This window comes from Oncorhynchus tshawytscha, linkage group LG04 (assembly GCF_018296145.1).
Source record: "Oncorhynchus tshawytscha isolate Ot180627B linkage group LG04, Otsh_v2.0, whole genome shotgun sequence".
In the NCBI taxonomy this organism is placed as follows: Eukaryota; Metazoa; Chordata; class Actinopteri; order Salmoniformes; family Salmonidae; genus Oncorhynchus; species Oncorhynchus tshawytscha.
In genome coordinates, this window is record NC_056432.1 from 30,876,932 (window position 1) to 30,902,752 (window position 25,821).

General features: G+C 44.1%; 1 protein-coding gene across 14 annotated transcripts in view; it reads left to right on the plus strand.

The window, feature by feature from the left end:
* LOC112248502 (ankyrin-1) overlaps nt 1-25,821 on the plus strand; it is a 214,985-nt gene that overhangs the window by 167,379 nt on the left and 21,785 nt on the right. For 12 of the 14 annotated variants that reach the window (XM_042320616.1, XM_042320621.1, XM_042320623.1 and 9 more), the window contains 15 exons: nt 4,322-4,418; nt 4,617-4,695; nt 4,849-4,964; nt 12,609-12,833; nt 12,988-13,142; nt 13,295-13,506; nt 14,925-15,129; nt 15,503-15,599; nt 17,112-17,340; nt 19,550-19,678; nt 19,811-19,930; nt 20,080-20,170; nt 20,417-20,491; nt 20,634-20,765; nt 21,122-21,277. In XM_042320616.1, coding sequence (XP_042176550.1) covers nt 4,322-4,418; nt 4,617-4,695; nt 4,849-4,964; nt 12,609-12,833; nt 12,988-13,142; nt 13,295-13,506; nt 14,925-15,129; nt 15,503-15,599; nt 17,112-17,340; nt 19,550-19,678; nt 19,811-19,930; nt 20,080-20,170; nt 20,417-20,491; nt 20,634-20,765; nt 21,122-21,277 — 2,118 coding nt within the window. The remainder of the gene's footprint in view (nt 1-4,321; nt 4,419-4,616; nt 4,696-4,848; nt 4,965-12,608; nt 12,834-12,987; nt 13,143-13,294; nt 13,507-14,924; nt 15,130-15,502; nt 15,600-17,111; nt 17,341-19,549; nt 19,679-19,810; nt 19,931-20,079; nt 20,171-20,416; nt 20,492-20,633; nt 20,766-21,121; nt 21,278-25,821) is intronic. The other 2 variants (XM_042320614.1, XM_042320627.1) reach the window with 1 other exon arrangement.

The following is a 25,821-nucleotide window of genomic DNA, read 5'->3' on the forward strand; positions in this document are numbered from 1 at the left end:
TTACTGTGTCAACATCCCAAGATGTTACTGTATCAACATCCAAGATGTTACTGTATCAACATTCCAAGATGTTACTGTACTGTATCAACATTCCAAGATGGTACTGTATCAACATCCAAGATGTTACTGTATCAACATTCCAAGATGGTACTGTATCAACACTGCAAGATGTTACTGTACTGTATCAACATCCAAGATGTTACTGTAGCAACATTCCAAGATGTTACTGTATCAACATTCCAAGATGGTACTGTATCAACATCCAAGATGTTACTGTATCAACATTCCAAGATGGTAATGTATCAACATTCCACGATGTTACTCTATCAACATCCAAGATGTTACTGAAACAACATCCAAGATGTTACTGTACTGTATCAACATTCCAAGATGTTACTGTACTGTATCAACATTCCAAGATGTTACTGTATTGTATCAACATTCCAAGATGTTACTCTACTGTATCAACATCCCAAGATGTTACTGTATTAACATTCCAAGATGGTACTGTATCAACATTCCAAGATGTTACTGTATCAACATTCCAAAATGTTACTGTACAGTATCAACATTCCAAGATGGTACTGTATCAACATCCAATATGGTACTGTATCAGCATCCCAATATTTTACTGTATCAACATCCCAAGATGTTACTGTATCAATACCCAAGATGTTACTGTATCAATACCCAAGATGTTACTGTAGCAACATCCAATATGTTACTGTGTCAACATCCAATTAGTTACTGTATCAACATCCAAGATGTTACTGTATCAACATTCCAAGATGTTACTGTACTGTATCAACATTCCAAGATGGTACTGTATCAACATCCAAGATGTTACTGTATCAACATTCCAAGATGGTACTGTATCAACACTGCAAGATGTTACTGTATTGTATCAACATCCAAGATGTGACTGTAGCAACATTCCAAGATGGTACTGTATCAACATCCAAGATGTTACTGTATCAACATCCAAGATGGTACTGTATCAACATCCCAATATGTTACTGTATCAACATCCCAAGATGTTACTGTATTAACATCCAATATGTTACTGTATCAACATCCAAGATGGTACTGTACTGTATCAATATTCCAAGATGGTACTGTATCAACACTGCAAGATGTTACTGTACTGTATCAACATCCAAGATGTTACTGTAGCAACATTCCAAGATGGTACTGTATCAACATTCCAAGATGTTACTGTATCAACATTCCAAAATGTTACTGTACAGTATCAACATTCCAAGATGGTACTGTATCAACATCCAATATGGTACTGTATCAGCATCCCAATATTTTACTGTATCAACATCCCAAGATGTTACTGTATCAATACCCAAGATGTTACTGTATCAATACCCAAGATGTTACTGTAGCAACATCCAAGATGTTACTGTGTCAACACCCCAAGATGTTACTGTATCAACATCCAAGATGTTACTGTATCAACATTCCAAGATGTTACTGTATCAACATTCCAAGATGTTACTGTACTGTATCAACATTCCAAGATGGTACTGTATCAACATCCAAGATGTTACTGTATCAACATTCCAAAATGGTACTGTATCAACACTGCAAGATGTTACTGTACTGTATCAACATCCAAGATGTTACTGTAGCAACATTCCAAGATGTTACTGTATCAACATCCAAGATGTTACTGTATCAACATCCCAAGATGTTACTGTATTAACATCCAAGATGTTACTGTATCAACATCCAAGATGGCACTGTACTGTATCAACATTCCAAGATGGTACTGTATCAACATCCAAGATGTTACTGTATCAACATTCCAAGATGTTACTGTACTGTATCAATATTCCAATATGTTGATGGTGTTATCTGGTTGTTGCTGTCTTGTTGTTGTGATGTGTTTATCAATGTTCCTCCATTGTGACCCACTACATCCGCTGTCATTTGTATAGTCTGTTTCTGTAGTGTTTAAAGACGTGTGTTTGCAGTGGTGCCCATATAGTGTGAGGCAATGAGAACAAGTTTTGCACAAAAGTCTTCAAAGCCCCACGGTTGTTTTGTCAACCAGTAAAGGTCAAAGTGTAACTGTTACAACACCTTGACTATGATGTCAGAGGAAGTCACACCCTTATATTTTTAGCTCCCTGATAATTTAACTGAAAGATTGTCACCGTTGGTCTAAAATGAGAAAGTAGCTTATTTGCTGTCTTAAAGACACAGATCACTTACTCAAATTATGGAACATAAAGGCATGTTCCTCTCACACACACATTACACATACTTTACACTTCTGATGTTCACAACATCTGACACATACCCACTCTGTGGCAACACAGGAGTGGAGGTGAGTTGACTCATTTTAAACCTGTGGAAACATATAGACTCACTGGTTATTTTGACCTCACCATTCATTTGGCTCTGGACCACATCCAGGCACCCACTCAAACACTCACTGAAAACAACCCTAACACCTCTCGTGCTGATACAGACACAAGCACATGCATTAACGGAACAATTGTGTTTGGCGCGGGTGACTTCTCTCCAGTTAGCTCAGGATTTGAGGGGGTAAGTAACTATAACCTGCCACTTCCTGGAATAAACTTAGATGGGTAGAGGGACACAGATGAGAGAACATAATAAAGTGAAAATAGATGGTTTTGAGTGATGAGTGCTTTTGTGTGTCCGCCATGCCAGTCTATTGTGTGTGGTGAAGTACATACTGTGCATAGTATATGTATTTTTATGTACTCTGTGGGGGTTTTTTATACAAGAATGTCCCTCAGAGAGCACTCCCAGAGGGAGAGGAAAAAAACCTCTCAACCCTGTTTAAATCAATTTAATCCAGCCAGATTGGGTCCATGTTGATGTGGACATGGCTGTCCCAATGGACATGGACATGGCTGTTGTGACATTGTCCTGTTTTAGACTCAGTTCGTGTTGGGCCATTGGAACTGTCCAGATGTTAGGAAAGTCTGGGATATTTGACTGTAAATACCCAATACTGTATGCTGTGCTCCAAATATTCAACTATCGGGAATAGTTTATGGATGAAGAGCATTTCAACAGATCACATTTGAGATGAATATTGAACATAGTGCAAGAACCCCCATCTGTTTTCTATCTTTCTCCATGTCCTTTTGCTCCATCTGCCTTTGAGTCTCTGTGATCGTGGCTTCACTAAATCTCTTCCCATTGACAAGCATTAACACGTGCACAGTGTGTGGAGTGTAGTCGTTAACCCTTCAACTCACCAACCTAACTACTATATAAACCAGGGATGGGCAACTTTGATGGGGGTGGGGGCCACAAAACATCATGAGGGGCAGTCATAGCCTTTTGTTGTAGTTTTAACGCAAGTTTGCTGCAATTTTACACTTTTTTTACATTTACATTTTTTTTTACATTTACATTTTGCCATGGGGCAGAGAGAATATTTAGCCATTTTACTACAAATTACATGCAATTCTACACATTTTCTATAGGGTGGAGAGAAATGTTTGCAGTTTTTAATATGATCTGAGTGAGAGTGACTAGCAAAATCAATGGGGTAACCCCAGTCGGTAATTCGACCATGATTACTACAAGTTGAGATAGCTGGCAATACTAATTTACCAATCTAAAAAAAATATCTGATACGGGCTGATTGAGTGACTGTAAGTGACTGCTGATGCACAACCACATTTCAAAATTGCACCTTGTGTATTCCACAATCCTAACTCTCAACGGTAAGTTTTTTTCTTTTCATTTTTGAAAATTGATCTACAGGCCTACAAAAGAGGGGGGGGGGGCGGGGGCGGGCCCCGGGACGCGGGACACCAGTTGCCCATCCCTGATATAAATCCTAGGTTATATTTACTATACTCATTCATTCTATGCTTTCTGACTCTGACTCACATGCTGCAGATTTCTTTTTGATCTCTCTCACTCTGTCACTCCTCTGACCACCGTGCTCTCTCTCTCTGTCACTCCTCTGACCACTGTGCTCTCTCTCTCTCTCTCTGTCACTCCTCTGACCACTGTTCTCTCTCTCTCTCTCTCTCTCTCTCTCTCTCTCTCTCTCTCTCTGTCACTCCTCTGACCACTGTCTGTTCTCTCTCTCTCTCTCTCGCTGTCACTCCTCTGAACACTGTTCTCTCTCTCTCTCTCTCTCTCTCTCTCTCTCTCTCTCTCTCTCTCTCTCACTCCTCTGAACACTGTTCTCTCTCTCTCTCTCTCTCTCTCTCTCTCTCTCCCTCTCTCTGTCACTCCTCTGACCACTGCTCTCTCTGTCACTCCTCTGACCACGGTCTGTTCTCTCTCTCTCTGGCCTTGCTGTTGTTGTCTGAAGGGGAAGAGCTTTTGGGGACGGAAGGAGCCAGGTACATGAAGATGGATGACTTAAAGGACCATGATGACGATTTCCTGTCACCCAAGAAATCTATGGAGTACGAGAGAGGGCTGGTCACTGTGTAGGGTTGGCTGGGGTAGGGGATGGGGTAGATGGAGGGGGTTAGAGGGGGCTGATGGGGGGGGGGTGCAATGGTAAAGAACAGGGAATGGTTGGATTAGAGCTGTATTGGGATGTGTGGAGTGGAATAAGAATATTCCCTTTATTGACTGTGTTCTGCTCTTCTCTCCAATAGTAACTACTCGCCTGCCATTCCCAGGATCCCTTGTGTATCCCCAGAGACGGTCATCCTGAAGGAGCATGACATGGAGCAGGTACACAACAGACGGGTTATGTTCTGTCCTAACGAGCGGGTGTCATTATAGTTGCTATATCATTACTGAACATGTGTATATCTCAACCTGTGGAGAGTGAGTAGAAAAGTGAAAATGCAAAATGCTACAATGAGCCATTCTCCTGTCTTTTAGGTACACACTCCAATGCCATTACAAAAAGATTATGATGATGACTCCCTGATCCCCAGCAGTCCAGCTACAGAGACCTCTGACAACGTCAGTCCTGTGGCCAGCCCCATACACACAGGGTCAGTACACACAGCAATGTGTGTGTCCGTCCTCCCCTGCCTGTAGCCCTACACTGACAAATGCCTTATGTTGTCCATAAACAATATCCAAGAGTAGGGTTGCAAAGCTGCGAGTAATTTACTAAAGTTATTGGAATCTTCAGTAATTTTGGTAATTAACAGAAAATTTATGGCAAACTATCGTAACTTTGGGAATTTATACACTACATTATACACTACATGACCAAAGCTACGTGGACTATAATAGCTATAATAGCCTCCACTCTTCTGGGAAGGCTTGACTCAAGATTTTGGAACATTGCTGTGGGCATTGATGTTGGGCGATTAGGCCTGGCTCGCAGTCGACTTTCCAATTCATCCCAAAGGTGTTCAAAGGGGTTGAGGTCAGAGCTCTGCGCAGGCCAACCAAATTCTACCACACCGATCTCGACAAACCATTTCTGTATGGACCTCACTTTAGGCACAGGGGCATTGTCATGCTGAAACAGGAAAGGGCCTTCCCCAAACTGTTGCCACAAAGTTGAAAGCACAGAATCATCTAGAATTTCATTGTATGCTATAGCATTAAGAGTTCCCTTCACTGGAACTAAGGGGCATAGCCTGAACCATGAAAAACAGTCCCAGACCATTATTCCTCCTCCACCAAACATTACAGTTAGCACTATGCATTCAGGCAGGTAGCGTTCTCCGGGTAGCTGCCAAAACAAGATTCGTCCGTTGGACGGCCAGATGGTGAAGGGTGATTCATCTTTCCAGAGAATGCGTTTCCACTGCTCCTTTACACCACTCCAGCTGACACATGGCATTGCGCATGGGGATCTTAGGCTTGAAACCCATTTCATGAAGCTCTCGTCGAACAGCTAATGTGATGGCATTGCTTCCAGAGGCAGTTTGGAACTTGGTAGTAAGTGTTGCAACCGAGGACAGACCATTTTTTCACGCTATGTACATCAGCACTTGGCGGTGAGTTTGTGTGGCCTACCACTTTGCGGCTGAGCCGTTGTTGCTCCTAGACGTTTCCACTTCACAACAACAGCACTTACAGTTGCCCGGGGCAGTTTTAGCAGGGCATACATTTGAAGAACTGAGTTGTGGGTGCACCGCCTCCGATAGCGTCTCTCCAGTGAGCCATGTTTCCGTGAAGCAAAGAACGTTACAGTCTCTGATGTCCCTCTGGAATGCTACCCTTGCTCGGATTTCATCAACCTTGTTGTCAAGAGACTGGCGAGAAGAATGCTAGGGAGTGGTGCACGATGTGCCCGTCTCCGGAGTCTGACCAGAAGACCGCCTCGTTTCCCTCTTTTACGGAGTCGTTTTTTTGGGGCGCCGCATAGGATCCATTCCGTTGTCCTGGTTGAAAGCCAGAACACAGGATCCGCTTCGTGAAAATCATATTCTTGGTCGTACTGATGGTGAGTTGACGCTGATCTTATATTCAGTAGTTCTTCTCGACTGTATGTAATGAAACCTAAGATGACCTGGGGTACTAATGTAAGAAATAAAACGTAAAAAAAACAAAAAACTGCATAGTTTCCTAGGAACGCAAAGCGAGGCGGCCATCTCTGTCGGCGCCGGAAGAGGGGCGGGGGCGTATGCCTTATGGCTAACGAGACATGGTGTGATGAAAGAAACATACAGGAACTCAAATCCTTCTGTTCACCTGATTTAGAATTCCTCACAATCAAATGTCGACCACATTATCTACCAAGAGAATTCTCTTCGATTATAATCACAGCCGTATATATCCCCCCCAAGCAGACACATCTATGGCTCTGAACGAACTTTATTTGACTCTTTGCAAACTGGAATCCATTTATCCGGAGGCTGCATTCATTGTAGCTGGGGATTTTAACAAGGCTAATCTGAAAACAAGACTCCCTAAATTTTATCAGCATATCGATTGCGCAACCAGGGGTGGAAAAACCTTGGATCATTGTTACTCTAACTTCCGCGACGTATATAAGGCCCTGCCCCGCCCTCCTTTCGGAAAAGCTGACCACGACTCCATTTTGTTGATCCCTGCCTACAGACACAAACTAAAAAAAGAAGCTCCCACGCTGAGGTCTGTTCAATGCTAGTCTGACCAAGCTGACTCCACACTCCAAGACTGCTTCCATCACGTGGACTGGGAGATGTTTCGTATTGCGTCAGATAACAACATTGAATACGAATACGAATACGAATACGCTGATTCGGTGTGCGAGTTCATTAGAACGTGCGTTGAAGATGTCGTTCCCATAGCAACGATTAAAACATTCCCTAACCAGAAACCGTGGATTGATGGCAGCATTTGCGTGAAACTGAAAGCGCGAACCACTGCTTTTAATCAGGGCAAGGTGACTGGTAACATGACCGAACACAAACAGTGCAGCTATTCCCTCCGCAAGGCTATCAAACAAGCTAAGCGCCAGTACAGAGACAAAGTAGAATCTCAATTCAACGGCTCAGACACAAGAGGTATGTGGCAGGGTCTACAGTCAATCACGGACTACAAGAAGAAAACCAGCCCAGTCACGGACCAGGATGTCTTGCTCCCAGGCAGACTAAATAACTTTTTTGCCCGCTTTGAGGACAATACAGTGCCACTGACACGGCCTGCAACGAAAACATGCGGACTCTCCTTCACTGCAGCCGAGGTGAGTAAGACATTTAAACGTGTTAACCCTCGCAAGGCTGCAGGCCCAGACGGCATCCCCAGCCGCGCCCTTAGAGCATGCGCAGACCAGCTGGCCGGTGTGTTTACAGACATATTCAATCAATCCCTATACCAGTCTGCTGTTCCCACATACTTCAAGAGGGCCACCATTGTTCCTGTTCCCAAGAAAGCTAAGGTAACTGAGCTAAACGACTACCGCCCCGTAGCACTCACATCCGTCATCATGAAGTGCTTTGAGAGACTAGTCAAGGACCATATCACCTCCACCCTACCTGACACCCTAGACCCACTCCAATTTGCTTACCGCCCAAATAGGTCCACAGACGATGCAATCTCAACCACACTGCACACTGCCCTAACCCATCTGGACAAGAGGAATACCTATGTGAGAATGCTGTTCATCGACTACAGCTCGGCATTCAACACCATAGTACCCTCCAAGCTTGTCATCAAGCTCGAGACCCTGGGTCTTGACCCCGCCCTGTGCAACTGGGTACTGGACTTCCTGACGGGCCGCCCCCAGGTGGTGAGGGTAGGCAACAACATCTCCACCCCGCTGATCCTCAACACTGGGGCCCCACAAGGGTGCATTCTGAGCCCTCTCCTGTACTCCCTGTTCACCCACGACTGCGTGGCCACGCACGCCTCCAACTCAATCATCAAGTTTGCGGACGACACAACAGTGGTAGGCTTGATTACCAACAACGACGAGACGGCCTACAGGGAGGAGGTGAGGGCCCTCGGAGTGTGGTGTCAGGAAAATAACCTCACACTCAATGTCACCAAAACTAAGGAGATGATTGTGGACTTCAGGAAACAGCAGAGGGAACACCCCCCTATCCACATCGATGGAACAGTAGTGGAGAGGGTAGCAAGTTTTAAGTTCCTCGGCATACACATCACAGACAAACTGAATTGGTCCACTCACACAGACAGCATCGTGAAGAAGGCGCAGCAGCGCCTCTTCAACCTCAGGAGGCTGAAGAAATTCGGCTTGTCACCAAAAGCACTCATTATAAACTTCTACAGATGCACAATCGAGAGCATCCTGGCGGGCTGCATCACCGCCTGGTACGGCAACTGCTCCGCCCACAACCGTAAGGCTCTCCAGAGGGTAGTGAGGTCTGCACAACGCATCACCGGGGGCAAACTACCTGCCCTCCAGGACACCTACACCACCCGATGTCACAGGAAGGCCATAAAGATCATCAAGGACAACAACCACCCGAGTCACTGCCTGTTCACCCCGCTATCATCCAGAAGGCGAGGTCAGTACAGGTGCATCAAAGCTGGGACCGAGAGACTGAAAAACAGCTTCTATCTCAAGGCCATCAGACTGTTAAACAGCCACCTCTAACATTGAGTGGCTGCTGCCAACACACTGACACTGACACAGACTCAACTCCAGCCACTTTAATAATGGGAATTGATGGGAAATGATGTAAAATATATCACTAGCCACTTTAAACAATGCTACCTAATATAATGTTACATACTCTACATTATTCATCTCATATGCATACGTATATACTGTACTCTATATCATCTACTGCATCCTTATGTAATACATGTATCACTAGCCACTTTAACTATGCCACTTTGTTTACATACTCATCTCATATGTATATACTGTACTCGATACCATCTACTGTATCTTGCCTATGCTGCTCTGTACCATCACTCATTCATATATCTTTATGTACATATTCTTTATCCCCTTACACTGTGTATAAGCCAGTAGTTTTGAAATTGTTAGTTAGATTACTTGTTGGTTATTACTGCATTGTCGGAACTAGAAGCACAAGCATTTCGCTACACTCGCATTAACATCTGCTAACCATGTGTATGTGACAAATAAAATTTGATTTGATTTGATTTGGAAAGGTGGCATTCTATGACAGTGCCACGTTGAAAGTCACTGAGCTCTTCAGTAAGGGCATTGTAATGTCAATGTTTGTCTATGGAGATTGCATGACTTTGTGCTCGATTTCATACACCTGTCAGGAATTGGTGTGGCTTAAATATCCAAATCTACTAATTTGAAGGGGTGTCCACATACTTTTGTAAACTTGAATAACTTAAAACAATGTATTCATATGGTATACCTTTGGTAACACTTCATTTGGATAGTCCATCTGTAGATGCTCTACAGACTATTAGCAATTTCAACTAACCCTATCCCTAAACCTATCCCTAAACTTAACCCTTACCCTACCCTGACCTTTGCTCTTACCCTGACCATTATTCTAAACCTAACCCTAACAATAACCTTAGCAAGAAATTGCTTAAGAACAGATAGCGGATTGCTAGTATGACCATCTATAGAGCATAGTTTGATCTTCATTTTTTATATCGGTGTCCATATTTTCTATGATTTTCTAGTAGATAGACCAAATGGTTCAAGAGGAAATAGCCTATTTAATTATAAAAGTATCTAATCAGGCCTCCCGAGTTGCATCACAGTGCTTGTGGCGTCACTACACATCCGGATTCGATCCCAGGCTGTTACGACCCGCCGTGACTGGGAGTCCCACAATTGGCCCAGCGTCGTCGGGGTTAGGGGAGGGTTTGGCCCAGCGTCGTCGGGGTTAGGGGAGGGTTTGGCCCAGCGTCGTCGGGGTTAGGGGAGGGTTTGGCCCAGCGTCGTCTGGGTTAGGGGAGGGTTTGGCCCAGCGTCGTCGGGGTTAGGGGAGGGTTTGGCCCAGCGTCGTCGGGGTTAGGGGAGGGTTTGGCCCAGCGTCGTCGGGGTTAGGGGAGGGTTTGGCCCAGCGTCGTCGGGGTTAGGGGAGGGTTTGGCCGGTGGGGCTTTTCTTGTCTCGTTGTGGTCTAGTCTTCGGTCGTCAGTTGAATGGTGTTTGCTCCAGCACAATGGTGCAGCTGGGTTCCGGGTTAAGCAGGCGGGTGTTAAGAAGAGCGGTTTAGCGGGTCATGTTTCGGAGGACACATGACTCGACCTTCACCTCTCCCAAGCGCATTGGGACAAGATCAAAATTGGATTGCAATTGGATATCACGAATTTGGGGAGATAAAATACAACAAAAATAAATATATATATATATTGTATCTAATCAACACTGGAATTGTTTTCTATAACCTCTGCAACTCGTTCAGCTATTGACTTTTTTCACAACTGCCACCAGTTTGACGCCAAAACATTGCAAAAAATACATATTGACATAGTAAAAAAAAAAGGTTAAAAAATATATAGAAATCAATATTTCATACTTTAACCCCCATATTAAACATTGGTGTTCACTAAGTTGTTGGTATATATTTAGGATAATGTTTTACAGGTTTGTCATTGTATAAATAGTATACACAATACAAGTCAAGTTTGGACACACCTACTCATTCAAGTGTTTTTCTTTATTTTGACTATTTTCTATATCGTAGAATAATAGTGAAGACATCAAAACTATGAAATCACACATATGGAATCATGAAATAACCCAAAAAATGTTAAACCTATCAAAATATAGTTTATATTTGAGATTCTTCAAAGTAGCCACCCTTTGCCTAGATGACAGCTTTGCGCACTCTTGGCATTTTCTCAACCAGCTTCATGAAGTAGTCACCTGGAATGCGTTTAAATTAACAGGTGTGTCTTGTTAAAAGTTAATTTGTGGAATTTCTTACCGTCTTAATGCGTTTGAGCCAATCAGTCGTGTTGTGACAAGGTAGGGGTGGTATACAGAATATAGCCCTATTTGGTAAAATACCAAGTCCATATCATGGCAAGAACAGCTCAAATTAGTAAAGAGAAACGACAGTCCATCATTACTTTAAGACATGAAGGTCAATCAATCCGGAAAATGTCAAGAACTTTGAAAGTTCCTTCAAGTGCAGTCACAAAAACCATCAAGCGCTATGATGAAACTGGCTCTCATGAGGACCGCCACAGGAAAGGAAGACACAGAGTTACCTCTGCTGCAGAGGATAAGTTCATTAGAGTTACCAGCCTCAGAAATTGCAGCGCAAATAAATGCTTCACAGAGTTCAAGTAACACATATCAACATCAACTGTTCAGAGGAGACTGCATGAAACAGGCCTTTATGGTCGAATTGCTGCAAAGAAACCACAACTAAAAGGAAGCCAATAAGAAGAAGAGACTTGCTTTGGCCAAGAAACACGAGCAATGAACATTATACCAGTGGAAATCTGTCCTTTGGTCTGATGAGTCCAAAATTTAGATTTTTGGTTCCAACAAAACCATTTATTTGTCAACTGGACAATGACCCAACGCACCTCCAGGCTGTGTAAGAGCTATTTGACCAAGAAGGGGAGTGATGGAGTGCTGCATCAGATGACCTGGCCTCCACAATCACCCGACCTCAACCCAATTGAGATGGTTTGGGATGAGTCGGACCGTAGAGTGAAGAAAAAGCAGCCAACAAGTGCTCAGCATGTGTGGGAACTCCTTCAAGACTGTTGGAAAATCATTGAAGCTGGCTGAGAGAATGTCAAGAGTGTGCAAAACTGTCATCAAGGCAAAGGGAGGCTACTTTAAAGAATCTAAAATCTAAACTATATTTTGATTTGTTTAACCCTTTTTTGGTTACTACATGATATGTGTTATGTGTTATTTAATAGTGTTTACTATTAGTCTTCACTATTATTCTATTATTCTACATTGTAGAACATAGTAAAAATAAAGAACAACTCTTGAATGAGTAGGTGTGTCCAAACTCTTGACTGCTACTGTGTATTTTTTATCATCTTGTTTAATTATTTAATATATTTTACATAAGGCCACACAGAGGACCAGAGATAATTACAGACACCTGTGATAATATGAAGTACCCAAAAGGGCCACTAGATGTCTTATGATCGATTACATAAAATCCTTGAAATCTACCAAAATTCTGGTAATTTACTGGTAAATGTAGAATGTTTACAGTAATACACCCTCCCTTTGCAACCTTATCCAAGAGCGGAAATAGAAACATTTGTAAGCTGTCTAATGATGTGGGGACGCTTGTCTTGTCAGGTTCCTGGTGAGTTTCATGGTGGATGCTCGGGGCGGCTCCATGCGAGGCAGCAGACATAACGGCCTGCGTGTCATCATCCCTCCACGGACCTGTGCCGCCCCCACACGGATCACCTGTCGTCTGGTCAAGCCCCAGAAACTCACCACTCCTCCCCCCTTGGTGGAGGGAGAGGGCTTAGCCAGCCGTATCATATCACTGGGCCCAGCCAGCATGCAGTTCCTAGGGTGAGGACTAAACCTACACTGTAGAGTATTGAAGGGAGGACATTTTGAGATCAGGAAAAAAAATCTCATTCTAAAACTGTGTTCACCATTCGGTGAGGGTATCCACTAATTACATGATGAGCTTATTGTCTCTGTGGTTTTGTGTGTCTTTCAGGCCTGTGATCGTGGAGATCCCTCACTTTGCTGCTCTGGGTCGAGGGGACCGGGAGCTGGTGGTGCTGAGGAGTGAGAACGGCTCTGTCTGGAAGGAACACCGCAATCGCTATGGCGACGATGTGCTGGAGACTATCCTCAATGGGATGGATGAAGGTAGTCAAATGAGAAGTCCTACTAACTCAGTCAGACCTGATTACGGTCACTGATAACAGGCTGTTTGGTGTTCATCATTGCTTTCTTATCAGTACTGTAAGAGTAATACCCACTCTCATTGACCGCTACGGTCTGCTTGTTTATTCCTTTAGAGCTGGAGAGCCAGGAGGAGCTTGGGAAGAAGCGTATCCGACGAATTATCTCCACTGACTTCCCCCTCTACTTTGCTGTGGTGTCGCGCGTCCAGCAGGAGAGCGATCTGATTGGCCCAGAGGGGGGTCAGCTGACCAGTAAACTGGTACCGTTGGTCCAGGCTTCGTTCCCTGAGACAGCGGTCACCAAGCGAGTCCGCCTGGGCCTGCAGGTGAGATGGGAGGATGAGGAGGAAGAAGGAGGAGGAAGACAGTATCGTTAGTGCCTGCCTGTATCACCAAGAATGCTATATGCATGCTATGTGGATTTGGTTTGAATTTGATCAGCACCTTTAAAATGTTTTTTGCCTTGCCAAGAGGTTGAACATTTGCATATTTGTGTCTTTTTTCTGTGTGCTACACACGAACACTGAGATGTACTATGTTCATACACGTAGTACAGTCACTTGACTATGGGCATTTTAACCTTCAAGTTTATATGAGGCTGTTTTGAAAGTGCATCTTCGAGTCACCAATGTTTGCAAATGAGCATGCCAGTGTCCTAAAGCTTAATGCATCATTCACTACTGTGGTGACATTCCATAGCTATAGTCATGGTTAGACAATGCACAGGGACTTTGTTGAAAGTGAGTGTTCTTTAGCAGCATGCCTGCTATGATCGGAGTGGAGAGTGGTTTGGATTTGGTTTCATACCTGTGTGTTGAGGGGTTTTAGCCCTTGCCATGGATAAACCTCCATATTGGCCTACATAAATAGCCTCATTTTTAGAGAGAAATATGTTACAGTGAACATGGCACAGGATGCATTTCACGGTAAGGTCTACACTTGTTGTATTCGGCGCAAGTGACAAATCAAGTTTAATTTGATTTGATTCCACCATCCATGGACCTTCCATCTCCCTTGCTGCTTTGGTGCATCCGCTGTGTTACCTGCAGCCTGTAGAACCTTATAGCCTCATAACCCGGTGATAGCTTTACTCTAGCAGGTACGCTAACCTTGTCAAAGGCTGTACAAAGTGAGACAGTTAACTTGAATGTGTAGCGAGGGAGACCATTTATTTTATTTCATATATCATTCAATATTCATCACGTGAAGCAAGTGAACGAGGAAATCTGTGCATGAATGCTTGAATTGTGAGATGTATTCTATACTTTGACTGGGTTAAACAACGTCTTTTTCTTTCAAATCTGTTTGCATTAATGTCTAAAGGTTTATGATTTTTTTTGTGAATCTAGATTTTTAAATGTTAATATTTGTTTCACATTTTTACAATAAACACTGACAACAAAAAATAAACGCAATGTGTCTTTTCAAATTGTTTGTATGTTTTGGTGTAGATTCAAATAGCATTTTGTTGACCATAGACTTCTCTCTCTTTCTCTTCATCCTTCATTTCTTCCATTTGATTTATTTACCTGTACATTGTCATCTGTTACATCATCACATACATCCTATTATCTCTCACTGTCTTCTTTTCTCGTACTCTTTCGCTCTACATTGCTATCTGTCTGTCTACCTTTGTGTCAATTTCTCTCCCTCTTTCTCTCTGTGCCTTCCTCTCTGTCTTCTCCACACTCCTCCACCACATCGTTGTCTCTCCCTCCACACATCCTCTCCCCTCCAACCTCAGGCCCAACCAGTCCCAGATGAGCTGGTTGCCAAGCTGCTGGGTAACCAGGCAACCTTCAGCCCTGTGGTGACTGTGGAGCCACGGCGACGCAAGTTCCACAGGCCCATCGGCCTGTGCATCCCCCTACCCCCCTCCTGGAGAGAGAGCCCCCGGGACTCTGGGGAGGGGGACACCACCAGCCTGCGCCTGCTCTGCAGTGTCATCGGTACGCCAACACTTTCACACGCAAACCTGACTGAGGCCTTACAGTGGACTAATGGCACAGTGGAATAGTTTAATAGTTTCCCTCTATTTAGAGTAAACTATGAGTTGGACTGCATGGTCACCTCATAGACAGAAGGAAATTCATTGAACATAGTGATTCAAAGTCTCTCAGCTGTGAGATGGGAAAATCCAGATTTATGTCGGTCTGCAAGCCAGAGAATATACAATGTCATGGCTATATACAGTAACTGTTGATTCTCTGCACCATAACAATGGGTGTCAGAGTGATATGGTGAAGTAAAATCTGCTTGCATGTTTAATATACCTTTTTCTCATCATCCTTGGTGTATCTGATGTCTCTTCCTTCTCTCCAGGTGGCACAGCCCCAGCCCAGTGGGAGGACATCACAGGCACCACCAAGCTCATATATAGCAAAGACTGTGCCAACTTCACAACCAATGTGTCAGCACGGTAAGTATACAGCAGCAACTCACTCATTAGCATTCATGTTCATCAGACATTCAAGTTCACATCCTAAATCTCACAATCCAGCTCTTTCTGTCACTGGAGAGCAGTCAAATGCAGCCGTTTGTTCTCGGTAACAATGAAGCACCTTATTGTGATTGTTTTCAATTAAAATGGTCAAAAAGACACAAAGATAGCTTCTTAGCAAATAGCAATTTCTCAAGCCAAAATGTAGCTAGGACTGTCTGGGAGTGGTCTGAGTGGGTAGGGAAAAACTGAAAACTAGTTGTTATTGGCAGAGAGATTCAGAACTCTCTTTCTAATTGGTCTATTAACTAATTTACCACCTGGTGATGTCACCAAGCAGCTCAAAACTCCATCCCACCAAAACAGGCAGAAATTTCAGGGGGTCTTTTCAAACAGCTCTAAAAGGGCATTATCATAATTTTCACAATTTCACAGTACTATTCCAACCTCATAGTGTGGAAACATACACTCACATGCCAGTTTATTAGGTACCTCCATCTAGTACCGGGTCAGACTCCCCTTTGCCACCAGAACAGCCTGAATTCATTGGGGCATTCTACAAGGTGTCTGAAAAGTTCCCCAGGGTTGTTGGTCCATGCTGAGGCGATGGCATCAGGCAGTTGCTTCACATTGGACAGCGGTACATTCATGTAGCGAACAGGCCGTTCCATCTCACCCCGAAGATGTTCTATTAGGTTGAGGTCTGGGGACTGACCAGGACACTCAAGTAAACTGAACTCGCTGTCATGTTCCAGGCGACGTTCTTCTATTCCTCAATTGTCCAGTGTTGGTGATCGTGTGTCCACTGGAGCCACTTCTACCTGTTTTTAGCTGATAGGAGTGGAACCCGGTGTGGTCGTCTGCTGCAGTAGCCCATCTGTGATAAGGATCGACGAGTTGGGGGTTCCGAGATGCCGTTCTGCACACCACTGTTGTACTGCGCTGTTATTTGCCTGTTTGTGGCCCACCTGTTAGCTTCCATGATTCTTGCCATTCTCCTTCGACCTCTCATCAACAAGCTGGTTTCACCCACAGGACTGCAGCTAACTGGATGTTATTTATGTTTGCCTCACCATTCTCAGTAAACACTACACTGTGGAGCGTGAAGCCCCCAGGAGGGCAGTCATTTCTGAGATACTGGATCTGATGTGCCTGGCGTCGACGATCATACCATGCTCAAAATCACTTAGGTCACATGTTTCACCCATTCTAACGTTCAATCGAACAGTAACTGAATGCCTCAATGCCTGTCTGCCAGCTTTATATAGCAAGCCATGGCCACGTGATTCACTGTCTATAGGAGCAACCCATTTTTGTGAACGAGGTGCTGTACCTAATAAACTGGCCGATGAGTGTATATAAAACTGCAAAATCTTGTTTTTGACTGTGTTGGGCGTTTTAGGTATGCTAATCACCTGCATATCTCAAAGGATCTAGTCATGAGTAACTTAAGGGTTGCCATATATCTTACACACTGGTGTCTCTTCTCAGGTTCTGGCTGGCTGACTGTCCCCGGACAGCCGAGGCCATGTCTTTCGCCAACCTCCTGTACCGGGAGCTCTCAGCCGTGCCCTACATGGCCAAGTTTGTGGTGTTTGCCAAGATGAACGAGGTCCGTGAGGGCCGTTTGCGCTGCTACTGCATGACTGATGACAAGATGGACAAAACCCTGGAGCAACACGAGAACTTCAGCGAGGTGGCCCGCAGTCGCGATATCGAGGTCAGTGTAGGGGGTTATATCGATGGTTATCACCATGATGTCATTGCTTAGAAGTGGCACTGTGAAGTGAGTGGAGGGAGCCATTGGTTGTGTCCGAATACCCATACTTGCGTCCTAAATAGTAGGCTGTTTGAGTATGCAAAAATAATGCTTAATAGTATGCAACATTTCAAAAATACAGTATAGTTTAAGTGCCAGGATGTTATACTCATTTGTCTTCTTCATCTAGTATAATCCGATACACACTTTTCCACAATGCATTGGAAGAGGTGGGCTTCAAGTGATAGGCCCTAGTTCTCTTCAAGTAGTCAAACAATAAACATAGGCTACTTAATTGGGAAGATGCCAAGTCCCGAAGCTTCTACGGTGGTGTTCAAATGTAGGAGAAGTCGTTTTTGTTCTCCTTTTAATGATAACGAGTATTGCATCATTGGCTAAATCTTTGAAAACAGAATTATACTTTTTTTAAATGAATAAATATTGTTTTTACTGCTGTTTGAAATTGGTGGACCAAAACCGAAAGTAAAAGGCTCAAGCGCAAGTCTCCGCCATTTTACGGGGAAATGGGATCAAATCAAATCAAATGGTATTTGTCACATGCGCCGAATACAACAGGTGTAGACCTTACAGTGAAACGCTTACTTACAAGCCCTTAAACAACAATGCAGTTTTAAGAAAATACATTTAAAAAAGTAATAGATAAAAGTAACAAATAATTAAAGAGCAGCAGTAAAATAACAAAAGCAAGGATATATACAGGGTGTACCGGTACAGAGTCAATGTGCGGGGGCACCGGTGTCGAGGTAGTATGTAGGTAGAGTTATTAAAGTGACTATGCATAGATAATAACAGAAAGTAACAGTAGTGTAGAAGAGGGGAGGGGGGCAATGCAGATAGTCTGGGTAGACATTTTATTAGATGTTCAGGAGTCTTATGGCTTGGGGTAGAAGCTGTTTAGAAGCCTCTTGAATCCAGACTTGGAGTTCCGGAAGGTGGCTTGAGTCTTTGACAATTTTTAGGGCCTTCCTCTGACACCACCTGGTATAGAGGTCCTGGATGGTAGGAAGCTCGGCCCCAGTGACGTATTGGGCAGTACGCATTACCCTCTTTAGGGGGAGAGGGATATTTGCTGGGAGAGGGATATTTGTTGCAGGCTGGCGCTGTTGCAATTCACCTAGCTTCCACATAGGGGAGAAATTCTGAGAAATTGTAGGTGTTGCACATTTAAACTACAGTAAATACTAAACAATCTTTTGATTTCTGAATGTGTCAGCACCATGGACTTGAGATGTGGGACAATGCGTTATTGATGTCATGTTAATCAGGCCACACCCTGGCCTTTGATAAACACAAAATACTTTGACCAGGGCGTGACAATGTGGCTGCGTTATTGATGTCATGTTAATCAGGCCTTTTGATTTCTTTGTACATATGAGATGTGGCTGTTTTAGTTTTGCCTTTTGAGGCAGCACCATGGACTACGTTATTGATGTCATGTTAATGTTAATGTTAATGTTAATGTTAATGTCATGTTAATCAGGCCTTTTATTTTCATTTATGGATCAAGATTTAGCAGTCATCCTGATCTCGTTTAGTGCATTACGTTGCTGTCCAGCGGTTCTGAATTTGCGATGCACCCGACTGTCCACGTTTTAGTGTGCAATAGCCTTTTGATTTGAACATCTGAAAAGTTCTCATGCGTGTACTAGACTATTGGATTGAATTTGTAAATGTTACAGTACTTTGGTTTCACTAATAATAAATATGTTGAAATGGAACTAAATGATCTGTTTCTGTCTTCAGTACTTTTAAATAGGATAGATGGGCTATATGGTCTACTACGGTATAGGTTGAATGTGATAGGCTGCCTCTAACCAGCCTGAGTAGGCCTATAACTCCATTCATATTCTATTCAGATCTTTAGAGAACTTATTCTAATTGGAAATTAGTTATTATCAGGCTGGTTAATGCGATGCATGTCTATTGAATTTGGAAAAATCTACCCGCACTCGGCCCCACCCCACCTACTCAGCCAGTCAGGATGCCGCTACTGCGTTGCGGCCATGGCATACTGCATACTTTTTATTAAACACTACGTGCAAAATAGTATGTGACAATGAGTGCATAGTATACAGTTTAAGTATGTAGTACACTGGTATGGGTATTTGGACATGGCCACCGTGTCTGAAGTTAGTGTCCTCCCCCTCAGGTGATGGAGGGTATGCCACTGCACCTGGAGTGTTCTGGGAACCTGGTCCCAGTGAGGAAGGCTACCCAGCAGCCTCGCTGTTTCAGCTTCCAGGCCTTCCGAGACAATAGACTCCCCGTCTCTGTCAAGGTGTTTAACTCTCCCTCTCTGTCTTCCTTCCTCTCTGTCTTCCTTCCTCTCTCCATTACTCCGTCCCTCTCTGGGTCTCCCTCTCACACTGAAAACATCTCTTGTCTGTTTCGCTCCGTTCTCTCCTCCAAGGTGAGAGATAGTAGCAAAGATCACTCCGGATTCCTGTCTTTCCTGCGGAAGTCTACCAAGTACGAAGACAGCCAACATGTGCTGTGCAACCTCAATATTACCATGCCTCTGTGTATCAAGGTAGGCCTAAAAAAAAATGCTTTTGGGGTGCTTTGAAAAGCACTTCACTTTTATTTTATAATACACACATGCATATTTAATTTTGGGAACTTGTGAGATCTGAGGCAAATTATATATTCCAGAGGCTTTTGCTTATGTCTGATTGACAGGCTGCTGGGAGTGAAGATCGGAGGCGAACTCTGACCCCGTTAGCCCTGCGAGAGAGATACAGCGCCCTGAATGAGCCTGCCATGGGTAAAGGTGCATGCCATCCCATCCCTATGATACCCCATACAGACCACCATTGTCTTCCGACAGGTGGCGTCATTCCTACACGACGCTCGTCCCTCAATCAGTGCAGATGAGTCAGTCAAGCTACCTGACATAAGACAATGACATACCCCACATGAACACGTTCACATTCCATGTGCCCCTTCATGCAGTAATAATCACAACGGTACATTAACTTCTCATGTTAAAGTATCAGTTGTGGTCTGGTTTCTGCAGCATCAATGAGTGCCATGGAAAAGACAGAGCTGAAGATGGCTCTGATAGCTGAACAGTTGGGACTGAGCTGGGCTGGTGAGTGAGTGGAATGAGTGTCTGTATCTCGTGCCTGTGTTTGGTGCTTGTGTCTGAGTCTGAGTCTGTGTATCAGTTTTAATGGCTTGCGGCTGCTTTTCCTCTCCTCCCTGCCTCTGTCTCTCCACCTTTGTCTCTCCAGAGCTGGCGAGGGAGCTACAGTTCAGTGTAGATGACATTAATAAGATCCGTGTGGAGAATCCTAACTCCCTATTGGAGCAGAGTTCTGCCCTGCTCAGCCTATGGGCCACCTGTGAGGGCAAGAGAGCCAATAGTAAGTACCTGAGATCCCATATAGGTCAGTGGATCCTTCCTGTGCATCCTCTTATCCTATATTCATCATCTCCACTCACCCCCCGTACAGACTTGCACTGGCTCTTGGATTTGCATGTGAGACTTGTCTACCCTATGCAGTACCTTGTATTAACATTGTGTTAACTGGGTCTGTCAGGGTACTGGTAAACAATGTCCTTATTCTCCTCATAATATCTTCCACTTCCTTGTCTGTTATTTAACGGTCCATTTCCCATTTTCCTGCCTCTTGTCTCTGTCTTCTCTCTATTCTCTCTCTATTCTTTTCTCCTCCCCCTTTCTCTGTCTCTCTTTCTCTCTTGTGGCTCCTATGTACAGTGGAGAGTTTGTACACAGCTCTGAAGAGCATTGACCGGATGGACATAGTAAACATGTTGGAGGGCCAGGGGCCACAGCCTGATGGGAGGCAGGCCCGGGAAACAAGCAGACGCAGACACAACGAGAGCGACCACATCTCCCCCAGCCTGACCAATGGTAAGGCTTCTCCTCATCTCCACGCAGCCCTCTCCCACCCCCAACCATCATACCCTACCAGTTCTTCTCGCTCTCCTCCTCCTCCTCCTCTGCTGCCCCCATCACCCTCCTGCCCCAATCCTCAGTCAAAGGATGTCCTATATGCTAGTGCCATAAACTTGAGATTTCGACAGATGTGAAACGCAGCAACCTGGACCAGGGCTCAAGACACTCAGACAACAACTGCCTCTGTAGTGCTCCTCTAAAGCCTGACTCAGATACATTCTCTTGTTTGTGGTTGAGTACAATGTATCAATGACCTGTAGAGCCTGCAATCAGCATCACAACCTTGTCTAATAGTGCCAGCTACATTTTAGGATTCTCTCTCCACTGAAATGGCCGATGCAACTGGTATATTGATTTAAGCAAAATGAACGGAGCCTGCCAAAAAGAGTATAGATCGAAATAGAGATCATTCTTTGACATACACAAAAGTATGTGGACACCTGCTTGTCCCCCCCTTTGGTGCTATAACAGCCTCCACTCTTCTGGGAAGACTTTTCAGTAGATGTTGGAACATTACGGCGCAATAGCATTAGTGAGGTCTGGTACTGATGTTGGGTGATTAGGCCTGGCTCGTAATCGTCGTTCCAATTCATCCCAAAGGTGTTCAGGCAAGTTCTACCACACCGATCTCGACAAACCATTTCAGTATGAACCTCACTTTGTGCACGGGGCATTGTCATGCTGAAACAGGAAAGGGCCTTTCCCAAACTGTTGCCAGAAAGTTGGAAGCACAGAACTGTCTAGAATGTTATTGTATGCTGTAGCGTTAAGATTTCCCTTCACTGGAACTAAGGGGCATACCTCGAACCATGAAAACAGCCATTATTCCTCATCCACCAAACTTTACAGTTGGTACTATGCATTCGGGCAGGTGGTGTTCTCCTGATATCCGTCAAACCCAGATTCGTCCGTTGGACGGCCAGATGGTGAGTGTGATTCATCACTGCAGAGAACGCATTTTCACTGCTCCAGAGTACAATGGCGGTGAGCTTTACATTACTCTACCCAACGCTTGGCATTGCGCATGGTGATCTTAGGCTTGTGTGCGGCTGCTCGGCCATGGAAACCCATTTCATGAAGCTCTCGATGAACAGTTCTTGTGCTGACGTTGTTTCCAGAGGCAGTTTGGAACTCGGTAGTGAGTGTTGCAACCGAGGACAGGCCATTTCTACGTGCTACGCACATCAGCACTCGCCGGTCCCGTTCTGTGAGTTTGTGTGGCCTATCACTTCGCAGCTGAGCCGCTGTTGCTCCTAGATGTTTCCACTTCACAATAACAGCACTTACAGTTAACCGGGGCAGCTCTAGCAGGGCACAAATTTTACGAACTGAGTTGTTGGAAAGGTGGCATCCAATGACAGTGGCACGTTGAAAGTCACTGAACTCTTCAGTATGCCATTTTACTGCCAATGTTTGTCTATGGAGATTGCAGGGCTGTGTGCTCGATATTATACACCTGTCAGCAACTGGTGTGCCTGAAATAGCCGAATCTACTCATATGAAAGGGTGTCCACATACTTTTATATATATAGTGTATTTAAAGATCAATTGGAACCTCAAGAAACATCTGTTTTCATGTGTGTTTGATGAAGTTGTTAGCAATAGGAAAGTTGATGATTTAAAAATTTATGAAATGCTGTGTTAGTCAGCTGTGTATGGTGTGTTGCGTGAGATTCTGTTCATGCGTGCCAAATGTATATTTTGTTAGATCTGTATTCAGTGCGTAAGTTACTACTGTGTCGTATCTGTGTATTTGCAGGTTTATGTTATTGCATCCTATAAAGTACGATTTTGGCTATGAGTTCATGATGTTCATCTTTATCCAACATGATTTAAACCACAATCTGCCTACATAGGCCATGTGAGACATCGTGCAGGATATTATGTGTCTGTAAAAAAAACAAGCATTTCCATACATGAATTCAGCCTGTAGTCTTTCCTTCAAGCATACTGCTGTTGGCTTTGCTTCCAGGGGTCATTTCTCAAACGTTGACTACTTTCACTCATGGTTTACTATTTTACACATGCATGATATACATCAGATTGACTCCAGTTTCACCACTGGACTGGTGTAAAAAAAACACTGCACTGGACTGACCATCACTGGAGTGCTGTGGCCTCTCTTCTGGGTCTGCTCTGTGCCTCACTATCTCATGTGTCATCACAGCAGGTGCCAGGTCCCCTCAGTGCAAACAGGAGCAATAACAGGTGATGTAACTCATGCATAGATATGACCATGATGGACAAAGGGACAAACGGGAGATGCTCAGTCAGATCACAGCTGCAGTGACTCTGATATCTAACACCTGTCCAGTCTGCCTCCCAAAGCTCTTTCTTCTGACGCTGTCTGTGTAACAAGGTGGTCACACTCTCACGGGACAATACCAACCTGACCTCTAGACATGGTATTGTTTATGTTTATTACAACAAGGATTTTCAAGAGATCTATTATTTATCTTTTGGAGTTATGAGTGATAGTAGGGCTGATAAGTTTGTTCCTGATTTTTCAGAGGATGTAGAATGTAGGTAGGCCAGTATTTGACATCAGGGGATGGTACAGAATGAGGATTCACTCTCTGACTGAATGTCAGTCTGGAAGATGCTCACTTCCTTGGTGATAACTCCCTTGGTCCCCTAATTAACCTTTACAAACAAATGAATTGAAAATTACAATCGATTCTCAAGTGGGAATCCAAGCCTGGAGACCGCAATTAGATTCCACATTGTATTTTTAACCCAGGTAGGATGCATGCAGCACTGTCAGGCAGAGTATCTATAGGAAACAAATGGTTTATTATTCTACCATTTAGTGTAGAAATGATGGAGAACTACATTCTTCTTACTGTACCTTTCAGTCTACCTGTTCTTGTCTTTTCCTTATTTTCATCACATTTGGCTCTTAGTGATTTTGACTTTCAATCCCCTTTCTTAACTCTAGTGGCTTGAGTCTAAGACGCATGATTTTCAACTCTGTAAAAGCAATGAGTTCTGTTTAGTCATACTAGTGAGGCTCGGGAGGCCTGAACTGAATCCAGCTAGGCTTCTATAAGGGTAACGTTACGCTCTCTGCCTGTGTGTGCATGGGGCTGTATGAGTCTCTTCAGACCGGGGGTCGTTCCATTTGGTGCACTGTGTGTCCCACTGGGATCCCCATACTTGTTCCTTTTGACTATCTGTCCGCTCTCTCTTTGTGTTTCTCTGGACATGTTATCTGCAGCCTGGCCGCCCTACTCTTCCTTCTTCTCACTCCTCCTCTCCGACCTCTGAACTCATGCCCTCCGACCTCATGTTGACCTCTGGCCCTCATCTTTATTTTGAAGACCAGTTTTTTTTTATAACTCTTTATTTTTGTGCTCTTGAAAATTCCACCTTTTTAACCGTCTGCTCTGTGACCAATCCTCCTCACACACTGTGTGCTCAGCACCCCCGGGAGAGGGAGGTGTCCCTTGTTCCATCACTCTCTCTGTCCATCTCTCTCTCTCTCTTCCTCCTCTCCCTATCTCTTTTGCTCTGTGCATGTCTTTCTTTCTTCCTCTTTCTCTTCCTGTCCTCTTCCAAATGTCCTCTTCCCTCTCTGTGTTTCCCTCCCTGCCCTCCTGCCTGTCTGCATGTGCATGAGACCCACTCTTGTCGTTCACCTCCTATATGCTTGCATTGAAGTATTGGAATGAGGATGTGTCCGAAGCAGTGGCCTGTGGGAGATGTAGTCTGGGAGCTGTTTATGCCTCTGCAACTTGTAGCTGCTTTACTATCAGACTGATATTGCATGGCATGCATGCTGGGGAATGACCCGACTGTTTAGTCTGCCTGTTTACATCCTCTACTGTATATTATTATCTGTGGGGATAAAAAGGTCCTGAACCCGTTTTAACCGTGTGTATTGACCGCTCTGTTCATGTATGAATGTTGTGACATGTTGTTGATCAGTTGTTTGTGTGTATGTGTGTTTGTCCTGTGTCTTTGAGTCTCTCCAGAATTAGGGGATGTAGTATCTATGCCCTTTCTCTGTCACACACCTCATATTTGCAGGGAGTGTTGGTGTGTGAGTGTGTATGTGTGTGAATGCATTTGTGTGTATACATGTTTGTGTTTTAAATTGTTGTCTTTTATGAGTGTCTTCAGTGTCTTCATGTGAGTATTTCACTGTGTCCCTTCTTCCAGTCTGTGTGTGATTGTGACTCTCTTTCTGTGTATGTGAGCTTCAGCCAGTTTGTTAATATTTACAGTGTTTGTCTTTTCTACCAGGAGGGCCAGGCCACCACGTTCATTCCCCACAAACACCCTCCCTCATGCCCTCCTCTCTCACTCTCCCCCCACCTCACCATCCAAATGACCATGGGAGTGATACCACCCACAGACACACACGCATAGAGAGAGAGAAGGACTGGCAACAAGACTGGATGGAAGAATCACACAGATATTAGATGGTCTTTTAGATTGTCAGAGACACAAACAGACAATCTAAAAGCCATGTACAGTAGAACCATATTGATCACCAG